The sequence below is a fragment of the Syngnathus leptorhynchus genome, chromosome 11, assembly GCF_054491065.1.
Source record: "Syngnathus leptorhynchus isolate UIUO chromosome 11, UIUO_Slep, whole genome shotgun sequence".
Lineage (NCBI taxonomy): Eukaryota > Metazoa > Chordata > Actinopteri > Syngnathiformes > Syngnathidae > Syngnathus > Syngnathus leptorhynchus.
The window spans coordinates 12373828-12384772 of record NC_141205.1 but is presented as its reverse complement, the minus strand read 5'-3'; the positions used below and the strand labels follow the sequence as shown (position 1 = coordinate 12384772).

Sequence of the window (10945 nt, the reverse complement as noted above, 5' to 3'; positions counted from 1 at the left end):
AGGAGAGAACGTTGACGTGTAGTTTACAATAAAAGCCTCCAGGGTGCGCTATTGCGGGCGGGCGGGTGCTTTCCCATCTACTGAGGAAACATCGTCATTGTAGGGAAAATGACCCCAAAAAATTTTCATAATACAATTTATTCAAATTTGGCGGGACTGATTAAACGGCCCCGTGGGCCGGATGTGGCCCGCGTTTTGATTCATTAAGTCGGGTTTGAAAAATACTTTTTAACCAACGCACACGACAAAAAGATTATATTTGCTAAGCGAGAGAACCAATAATAATAATAATAATAATAATAATAATAATAATAATCATCATCATTAATAATAATCATTATTATGACTACTAATAATATTCTGTAAGTCAGTAATTACGTTCAAACGGAGCTCCATTTACACCATCCGCCGTAAACATGACGATATACAAACAAATTCTCCAAACAGAATTTTAAAACGCATTCTTTGATTTTTTTTTTTTTTTATATATATGTTTGTTTTGTAACATTCCGGAAGTGACAGAAGAGTAACTTGAAGAGGGGTGGAGGTGACCTGGATTCCTTGTTGGCTGTTTATTGAAACGCTCCAGCAGCCAGCACTGGTCACGTGACCGACATGCCCCTCGCCTCCTATTGGGGCTCGCTCGGCAGTTTTGGCGCCACTGTTTAGCGGAAGTGGAGCTAGGTCATCGTCTCGGCCGCTAGACAAGCGTCGTGTTTTTGTTTTGCTTTCATTTGTGGGGCCTTTTTTTTTTAACCCCCCCCCCCTCCTTAAAAAAGTATTATCTCCTCCCAGCTGCGGCCAGCCAGCACAAGTGTGAAGATAGCGCTAGCCGCCCTGTCGTCCACGATGCGCGGCGATGAGTCGTCCGATTCGGAGTCGGGCCGCATGGAGGAGAGCGTCGCGCGGAGGAGTTTGGAAACGCTGTGTCAGGAGCTCAATATGGACGAGCGCACGGCCACCGAAGCCATGGACAACTTCACGACCATCTGGAACACGTACACGCTGGAGGTGAGCTGCAGGGGGCTACTCGAATAGACCGTTTCTGCCTCACCAAACAACGACGACCTACGGACGTCGGAATTGAAGTAGTCCAAATGTTCCAAGTCCATCGGACCTTTTAATCATGCACAAGCAATGGTAGTCATTTCCAACTAAACGATAACTTCTTGCGATCATTTGGGTGATTAGATAAACTATGAAGAGTGTTTGGGATTAGTTGTGTTTACAGACTGTCCCTGAAGGCAGCCAGCTCCTAACGTCACCGACCTTTTTGAAACTGTTACTTCCTGGGTACAAAAACAACACCAAAGAATCCAAAAACAATACTTATTGGGGGTACTGACTAATGTGTACTGTGAAGGAATACGTAACTGTGTTATACACACTTATGAAATAAAACTATTGCACAAATGACGACTGCAACATATTCACAAACATACTAGTCTGTTGTTATTGATCATTAGTCCTCATTGATTTGAAGACAATTTTTCTCAAATCAATATGCAACACTACTTACCTCTATAAATCTTTAAGTGATGACTTCTGCAACATTCAGGGTCTTTCAATGAGGAGATGCTCAGTTTCGTCCTACATCGTAAAATGTGTCGGTTTATTTACCTGCTGCTCGAAAGGGACAGAGACAAAAGTTGAGTGTGTTTTAGTGCATATTTAGTCAATAACAATGGTATATATTTGATCACTTCTCCCCTATTGACATTTTTAGGGGAAACTGAGCTTCCCTTGCAGTCTTCGGGTGTATTCAGACCTGACTGTTTGGTCCGCTTTAAATGGCCCACGCTTCAATTGTAACGTTGGTTGGGTGTGCAGGTGTGAATACACACAAACAAATCCTGGTGCGGATGAAAGAAACCACCCGAGACCTACTTTTTAAAGTGGTCTCAGTTCGCTCCCGAACAAACTCTGTACTTGTGTGAAAGTGATGTGTCCTTGTTGGGTGTACAGGGCGAGGTAGTGCACTGGCTGGCCTGCTCGCTGTATGCTGCCTGCAGGAAAGGAAGCACACCCACGGTGGGCAAAGGCCTGATGGAGGGAAACTGTGTGTCACTCACCAGGATACTGCGCACCGCCAAACTCAGGTGCAAAAAAACCCCCACACACTTCAAAGAGTTAAATCACAGCCTAAAATCATTCATTTTTAATGATTTTTTTTATTACAACAATAGATATCTGATTATGGACAAACCATAATATTACCAAAGCATTTAGTGATGTTGGTTAAAAAGAAAACATGTAGCTGTTTTAAAGTTGGACTTTTCTTCTCATGGATGGCCTTGACTCGCCGGTACGTCCCGCAGCCTGATCGAGTTCTTCTCCAAGATGCGCAAGTGGTCCGACATGTCCAACCTGTGCGAGAACTTCCGCGTGCGCATGGAGCGCCTGGAGCGCAACTTTGAGGTTTCCACTGTCATCTTCCGCAAGTTCCAGCCCATCTTTGCCGCCATGTTTCGCAGCCCGCAGGGCTCCGAGGCGCCGCCTCCTCTGCCGCGCCAGCCCCGCGGCCGGAAGCATCGCCGACTGCCCTGTCACACTGCCGATGTCTTCAAATTCTGCTGGACACTCTTTGTCTACACCAAAGGTAGGCCGTAAACCTTGACTCCTTTGTTTTCCCAGCGGATAATAATTAGCAAATAATTTCAACATAAATAGTGGGGGGGTAGCTGATCCCACGGAATATCTTTTTTTGGCTGTACTAGATTAAAGAGTAATTAGACATCCATTACAGTAGGTGGGACTGGCGGTATGACTAACAGTGTGCGCAGGCAAACGGATACACTCTGAATCTGTTCTGTTACAACAACAAAAAAACAATGTTACTAATAAAGTTATTCTTTGTTGTAAGTTGATCTTTCTATTTTTTTCTTTAATGGGAATAAGAGTACAAGTGTGGGGGGTGCGAAATGTTTTCTTCTACCTAGGGTGGGTATCCCTGAAAATAAGCACTGCTTTAAGGGGATAGAACATCATGTGTGGCCTTTCCCGTTGGGTGTTGGCATTAAGCTAGCTGAAGGCCAATGCGGTTCATTTATTTCTACATCCACGGCAGGCAACTTTCACATGATCGGAGATGACCTGGTGAACTCGTACCACCTGCTGCTGTGCTGTCTGGACCTGGTCTTTGGGAATGCGCTAATGTGCGCCAACAGGAAGGAGCTCATCAACCCCGCCTTCATCGGTGAGAACGCTGCGCCATCCCCGTTTATTTTAAGGGAGAGCGGAAGACATTCAAATTCATCTGTCATCTGCCTGTCATGTCAGTGAGCGAGCCTTGCTGTCATTTCACACCAAGGATAATTAACTCTTTGAATGCCAAGCGCTTTCAGAAAAAATAAGCCCTAAAATCCCAGCCGATTTCAAGCATTCTCACTCATTTTCTAAGAATGTTGTATGCTATGGCTATATACAAATGATATCATACAAATATACCAAATGAAAGATTGGACCCTCCTCTTTGATTAGGAAAAAAATGATAAAATATGATTCTAACTTCTCTGTTATCACCATTTCACTCAAACCAGCAATCTTTACATATTTGATCATGTGCGCAACATTTGACAAACTATTCACAAATTTTCAGCCATTTGCAAAGATGTTTGTGTGAGTGCTCAAAATGGGTGTGTGTCTGTGTTTTGCTATTTCGAAGGGATGTATTTGTGCGTCACTGTATCCCGCGTCAGATGAAGGCCATTCATTAGACCCGTGGCACAAAGCACACGTACGTGTATGACCGAGCCGGCGGTGGCTGGTGATGCCGACTTCCGTGTGTCACTCACAGCCGTATCCTCTGAATTCACTCCTACTGCATCACGAAGAGCAATCGTTTGCTCAATTGGAAGCTATTTGAAAGCCGATCGCTTCTGTTTCGCCAGCAAAAGCAACTCTGCCATCAAGTGGTCAGAGTTAACCACTTGCTTACAAGTGGAGAGGTGGCTGGGGCTCTTATTCACCCATGAAGAAAATAAGAATAAGTGGACAAGAATACTCGTCAACAGGATCCCGTGTCACTGACGAGTATTCTCCTCGCTGGCATACAAAGAGTTAAAGGACTGCCTTTTTTGATCGGTAGAGGTCTAATTGCAGCAAAGCTGAAACAAAGTGAAAACAAAGTGAGCACCAAATGCATCTGCCAGGCACATCGGGGGACGAAGTCCAGGCGTGCGCCGACGAGGCGTCTCCGTGCGTGTTGGAGAGGTTGTGCGAACTTCACGACGGCCTGGTGGTGGAAGCCAAAGGCATCAAGCAACACTACTTCAGGCCTTACATGCACAAGCTCTTCCGCAAACAGGTATTCAAAGCCTCTTCCTTCTATTGCGGGAGTCAGCCAATGAGTGCGTCGACTTGGTAGTTGGACTGTTGAAGAAAAAAATATCAATCTAAAATTGGATAATGGCCAATTTAGAATCTGTGAGATGGCGAAAACAAGTTTTGGTGTGGCGAAGGACGTCACGACCTTCCGGGCACAGGTGGACAGAAAGAATCTCTGGCTTGATCTTTGTTCCCAATCAGATCCTGAAGGGCAACGAGAATCTTCTGACCGAACTTTTGGATCCCCAGAACTTTATTGACAACAAGTAGGTTGTCGCTCCTCCGCTTGGTGCGGTTTAGCATTGGGCCCCCCTAATGCCCTGCTCTGTGTTTGCTTTCAGCAAAGCGCTCAACCGTCAGTATGAGGAGTACGTCTTAACAGTGGGAGACTTTGACGAGCGCATCTTCCTGGATGCCGACGCAGATGAGGAAATTGGAACGCCCAGAAAAAGTTTCCAGCCGCCCGCTACCGCGGGCACAAGCACGGGACAGCCCACTGGCGCTCAAATGCAGCTGCAGCATCACATGGAGAAGGTTAAGTTAAGCGCGACATGGCACAATCAGCCCACTGACAATGCCAATGCAAATGTAGCATGCTAACAGAAAGGCGCCGACCCTAGTTGGGATAACAACACACTGCTGATGCCAATGAGTAGCATGTGCTAACCCTAATCACCCTGGCTAATGAGCGCAAATGCCCACGGAAAGACACTGAGCCCCTGTGAATACTGATGAAGTGACCAACACTAATAGAAAAACAGAAAGGCATCGCTGCAGACGCTAAAGAATGCGAAGGTACGTGACTGACGGGAATTATGACTGTGCAGACAGCCTCTCTGGCACCTTCTACGCCTCTGACGGGTCGCGCCTACCTAAAGGAGAAGGACGTGGCGGTGACGCCCGTGTCGTCGGCCACGCAGAGCGTCAGTCGCCTTCAGAGCATGGTGGCCGGGCTCAGGGGGGCGCCCAGCGAGCAGCTGCTGCGCATCTTCAAGTAATCTCGCTTTTTCTTCCTTTCACTTTGCCTTCAAAATGGAGGGGGGATCATAACAAGCTGTTTTGGTCATGCTCAGGTCGTGCTCCAGAGACCCCACGGAGTCGATTGTGAACCGGGTAAAGGCATTGGGACACACCTTCAAAGAAGAATACACAGACGACTCGGATCACTCTTCAGGCTCGCACATCGGTACTTACTGATACCACGCAGTTTTCAAGTACGCCGGGCGGGACCAGGCACAAATGGCAAAATGCCGCGTATCATCGACCACCGCCGTTATGATTGCATTGGGGAGAAAAATAGGGCAAAACCTCAAAGTGAAATCCGCAAGCTTGAAACACTCCTTTGACAACGTGCTTACTTTCGAAAGGTGTTTGCTTCAAATCTAAAACACAAAAGCATTGAAACATGTTGAATGTGTTGTGAGGGAGTACAAACAACGGGTGAGGCCAAACTAGGGTTGTCACAATACCAGGATTTCAGTAGTTTGTACCAATACCTGGGATTTTCCACCATTCTCCATACTAATTCGCTACCACGGTAACTAAACAACAGAATCCACTTACTTTTAAAATGACTAATGCTATAGCCAACAAGTATTGGTATCGGTCGTGACAAGAAGGACTTTATCGCTCGTGGAAAACGGTTGCCCCTTTTCAGCCTCAATTGCCCAGCTCACAAAATGGCTGAAGGCCCTTCTTGTGCCGTGTGTTTTTCATCGTGTGCGTCGTTAGACTTTGCCGAGAGTCGCCTGAAGCTAGCCGAGATTCTCTTCTACAAAGTCCTGGAGAACGTCTTGGTGGAGGAGACCAAGAGGCTGCAAGGCAAAGACATGAGTGTACGTACACGCGAGCACGCTAAGCTCCACCCTCGAGAACATTTGGCCTCTTCTCTCGCAAATAAACTGTGTGTATTGAGTTTTCTTCTTTTTATTTCTGTCTTGCATGTGTTTTTTTTGTTTGTGTGTTTGTTTTAGAAGCGTGTGTGTATTTTTCCTAGTGCTTTTTTTCTGTGTGTGTTCATTTGTTTTTGGATGGTGTGTGGCAGGCTCTACTGGAGCAAGACATCTTCCACTGCTCTCTTCTGGCCTGTTGCCTGGAGGTGGTTTTGTTCTGCTACAGCTCCCAGCGGACTTTCCCGTGGATTCTGGACGTCTTCAAGCTGGCCCCATTCTACTTCTTGAAGGTGCAGCACCCGCACTGGCACCTTGCCTGCCCACGCACACGTGACGTCACAGCTCTGCGTGCACGTACGCAGGTGATCGAGGTGTTCATCCGCTCTGAGGAAGGCTTGTCCCGAGACATGGTCAAGCATCTGAACCTGATCGAGGAGCAGGTGCTGGAGAGTCGGGCGTGGACAGCAGACTCCGCCCTCTGGAACGCCTTGAGCGCCGCCGGCAATAAGGTGCCCTCCGTCGAGGAGGTCAGTGCAATGTCGCAGCAACGAGGTCACCGATGACATTTAGTTCCGCTTTGACAAAAGGTCCACGTGGTTGAACGATTTCCTCAGACCTCTCGCAATGACTGGCGGCAGGCAGCCTTTGGAAATATATATTGCTCTTTGTATCAGGTTAATTTCCCGTCCAGTTTGGACTCTAGCAGTTCTGCTTCCACCAGCAGCGCCCAGTCCCACCTGCCTCTGGTGGCGCTGTCGCCCATCGTACATCCTCGCATCCGAGAGGTCCGTTCTGGCGCGGGCAGCATCCGCAAAGGTAACTAGCCCAACGCCCGCCGCTGTCCGAGATTGTCGTCTGACGCTAGCAAAACTCGCCTCACCGCAGGAAAAGGATGGTCTTTTTTTTCCCTCTACATTCTTTTTGTATTCAGCCTGGGAACTTTTTTCCCTAAAATCACCAGTTTCTGAGCAAACAATGAAGAAAATAAACATGACGACCCAGTCCAATTGTTGCTCAGGCGCCATTGCTTTGACCAGTTGTTTTTCCTCGTAGATGTTCCGCCGTCGCCACTATCGGTGCACGACCGCAACAGCTCTCCGGCCGCCGGCGGCGCTAAGCGTCGTCTGTTCGGCGACGACCCGCCGGCCCCCGTGACGGCGAGCGGCCCCGTCGCGTCTACCGCCAAACGCCTGACGCTCAGCTCGGCCGGCACCCTGAAGATCGGCCCCCAGGCGGGCCAGACGGCCGTGCTCAGCATACCGCTGCAAAGTGAGTCGCACGCCACATGACAAATGTTGGAAATGTTCGACAACAACAACAACAAAAAGTAAAGGATGAAATGCAGTGTCGAAGGCGGAGGTGTTCAAATTCATTTTGGGTTATTGCCACTATTTTCATTTTGTTACTGTTTCTATTTTAGCAGAGTATGGAGAGTATGATCTTATTTTCCCCGCTTGAGAGATTTCTGTAGCCCTTCATGACGATCTTTGCTGTTCAATTGAAATAGGACATTTACAAATGTTTGCTTTTCCATTTTGTCGTCATGGAGTTGCTTTGGAATTTTTTACCATAGCGGCCGGGTACAAGAGCGACGGGTGGGCCGATTGCACACTTGAACGCAAATTCCAATGTAGTCTGCAAATGGATCCCGGCAGCCTGCACCGGCCGGCCCTAACGAACTGATGGAAGTGGTTATTTGCGTCCAGGAGGCGGCAGCGAGCACACCATCACGCTGATCCCCGTCCAGCCGTGTGACCCCACGGCCGGCGGCCCCACTCAATTCTTGCTGACTGCGTCGCCCAGCCATCCCCTTCCGCCGCCGCCCGTCGTGGAGGCCCAGCCGGCGAGCGGCCGGCCGCAGCGCACCGGATCCCTGGCGCTTTTCTTCCGCAAGGTGTGAATGCCGTCTTGGCAGCCAGCAGGGCTGCCAGCTCTTCTGACCTTTGACCTGTACGTGGCAGGTCTATCACCTGGCTAGCGTGCGGCTTCGCGATTTATGCGCCCGACTGGACATTTCATGCGAGCTGCGTGCTAAGATCTGGACGGCCTTTGAACACGCTCTGCTTCACGCCACCGAACTCATGAGGGACCGACACTTGGACCAGATGTTGCTCTGCAGCGTCTACATTATCGCCAAAGTTGGTTGCATGCACTCAGGTCTTCCACGTGCACTCTCTCTAGCTCTCATTCACATTCTCACACACCTCAAATGCTCTCACAGTCATACACAGCCACGTGTAACAGAGCATGCACGCACACTTACACACACACACGCACGCACAAACCTGGAATCATAGTTGTTCAGGACTTTGTAAAACACGCACACAAGACAGAGCTAATGCTAGCATGCCAATGTGATTAGTCAGTGAAAGTTATTGCCAGTAGTGACTGGGCAAATGGAGGGTTGACACTCAGCGGTGTGTGTGCGTGTGCTTCCTGCCGCAGATATCTGAGGAGGAGCACACCTTCCAAGACATCTTGAAGTGTTACCGCAGCCAACCACAGGCCAGCAGCCACGTGAGGACACACCCAATCTACCTACAGCCCGCAGACAGCCACTAGCAGTCAGTTGCCATGATGACGTGCGCGCGCGTGTGTGCGTGTGTTGCTGTGTAGGTGTACCGCAGTGTCCTTCTTCATCGCACTCCCAGCCACCAGGTGGCGCCATCTGATGAGAACATGGAGGTTGACCGTGCGTCGGGAGCAGATTGTAAAATAATCGGCTGACGCTAGCATGCTAATGTGACCGCTAGCTCTTGACGTCAACTTTTCCTTTTTGCAGCTGCTGAGAAGACGCAATCAGGCGAAGAGGAACGCGGCGACTTGATCCAGTTTTACAAAAACATCTACGTGCTCAAGATGGAAAGTTTTGCTCTGAGATACACTGCGCATGACAACAGAGTACGCAACACGTTCAACAAATCCATTGAATGATTTGAAAGGAACTTGCTGAGTGTTTGTGGGACTGACTGTGTGTCAAAGTCTGCTTTATTGTCAATTCCTTCACATGTTAAGACACACAATGAGATGTCCTATATTGCGTGTCTGCATTTGTGTGTTGTTTCTTTGCACGTACTTATGCGCATGTGTGTTTCTGTTTGCGTCAGATGCCCGTGTCACCGTTCCCATCAGTGCGCTGCCACCCGCCATCTCCTCGTCGAGTGTCTCAGCGTCATTGCGTTTACGTGTCTCCTCACAAATCGTCGTCGTCGGGAGGCTTGGCGCCAAACTCCTTCACCTTCCGCATCAACAGCAGCCCCTCCAAGGTAAGCAAGTGACTGACTTGTCTGTATTAATTCCCAGTTGTGAGATTTGTTTCTTTCACTTTGGTACATTGTGACTTTTGGCCGGGAAATTTACTCCAGTGTGAAAAACTTAGAGCAACCTGATAGTTAGCGAGTTGTGTGAAGGTGAAAACCTTATGTTATTGCTCTTCCACCCACTTTTTTGATGCTTAACTATCCATTCATCCACGGGGGTCGCAGGCGTGCTGGAGCCTATCCCAGCAGTCAGTCATCGGGCAGTAGGCGGGGGACACCCTGAACCGGTTGCCAGCCAAACGCAGGGCACACACAGACGAAATTTGGGCCATTCAATATCTGCTCATTTTTTCTACGGCAGGATCTGTCCGACATCAACCGTATGCTGCGGCAAGGTTGCAACGGCCGCAAGAGAGCCCTCGGCATGGAGGGTGAGCTGATGATGTCGGTGTGCGCCTCCCCCAGCAAGCGGGTGTGTCCTGAGAGCAGCGCCAGCGGCCCCGACATTTTGCTAAAGCGGTTACAGGATGTCGTGTCAGAGAGGCAGAGCCACTGATGGAGCGGCTCCCATGAAAAGAGTCAATGTTAACTCCTTAACATGACTCCTAGCTACAGCACTGATGCTGCCACGCTAACGTTACTGGTCATTACTGAGCTTACGAGCATGACCAGTCACTGTGAAGCTAACGCTTTCTTGGTAACATAACGGAGTGACAGAGTTTTAACGTTAACTCCTTGCGGGACTGTAAACATGGTAGTGTTATCTGTTAAACTAGTCAATACAGGGCTAGTGCTAACATGACTACTCATTACAACACTGACCTGCTCAAGTTAAACGTTAGGTAGCTAATGATGTCACATCATCAAAACTTTGCAAAAGGACTTTTACGTTTGACATAAATGTACGTACGAGTGTACCGTTCTGTTGTTCCGCTCCATTCAAGCGACAACTATGAGCCTGAATACAAGGGTTTGTTTTTATTTGTTCTGGCTACCAATCCAAGTTATCACATTGGCTATGTCGCCATGAGAAATTTGTGACATGTTTTTGAAATTTTTTGATCATATTGTGGTTTTTAATTGGAATTTGCTCGACTATTTAATGTGATTGTGCATGTGTGTGTGTGTGTGCGCGGGTGTAGCATCTACACACGTTTGGTGAGCATGTTGAACTTTTTATTGATCTCATCTGTGTGTAACCATGTAGGTTAACGTGTGAAATTGAAATACAATGTAAAAAAACATGTATTGGAAGTATTTGTCTTTGTACCATACTCAAAATTTTGCCGGTCCGTCATTTGTCAGCGGCCCCTTTTATTCATCCGTCATAAAATGACGGACAAAGTTTTAAGATGTCGTCTGGCTGTCTGAAATGTTTCTGTTGCATATCTTGCACTGTGCTGTCCGTCTTTTGCCGTCATAAAGGTCATTACGATAGACCAAGGTGATGACTCGCAGTACCGCTCC

General features: G+C 48.3%; 1 protein-coding gene across 2 annotated transcripts; it reads left to right on the top strand.

The window, feature by feature from the left end:
* Positions 1-597: 597 nt before the first annotated feature.
* On the top strand, positions 598-10828 carry rbl1 (retinoblastoma-like 1 (p107)). Of its 2 annotated transcripts, XM_085924875.1 has the most exons (21): positions 598-1011; positions 1966-2099; positions 2319-2599; positions 3068-3196; positions 4152-4306; positions 4528-4592; positions 4668-4860; positions 5154-5320; positions 5400-5512; positions 6058-6161; positions 6371-6508; positions 6581-6745; positions 6893-7034; positions 7272-7487; positions 7925-8112; positions 8180-8356; positions 8664-8735; positions 8835-8928; positions 9001-9119; positions 9326-9484; positions 9840-10828. In XM_085924875.1, the coding sequence occupies exons 1-21, from the start codon at positions 850-852 to the stop codon at positions 10032-10034; spliced, it is 3168 nt and encodes a 1055-aa protein (XP_085781001.1). In that variant the 5' UTR covers positions 598-849; the 3' UTR covers positions 10035-10828. The 2 variants fall into 2 exon arrangements, 1 of the variants encoding a protein (XP_085781001.1); XR_015067628.1 differs by lacking the exons at positions 9001-9119; positions 9326-9484; positions 9840-10828 and having other exon boundaries at positions 8180-8375; positions 8835-8920.
* The last annotated feature ends 117 nt before the right edge of the window (positions 10829-10945 follow it).

Bases quoted from the DNA above. Each gene is read 5' to 3' on its own strand.
- rbl1 (XM_085924875.1), top strand. From the start codon at position 850: ATGCGCGGCGATGAGTCGTCCGATTCGGAGTCGGGCCGCATGGAGGAG. The intron at 7,488-7,924 runs GTGAGTCGCACG...ATTTGCGTCCAG, and splicing joins GCTCAGCATACCGCTGCAAA to GAGGCGGCAGCGAGCACACC. The intron at 9,120-9,325 runs GTACGCAACACG...TGTTTGCGTCAG, and splicing joins ACACTGCGCATGACAACAGA to ATGCCCGTGTCACCGTTCCC.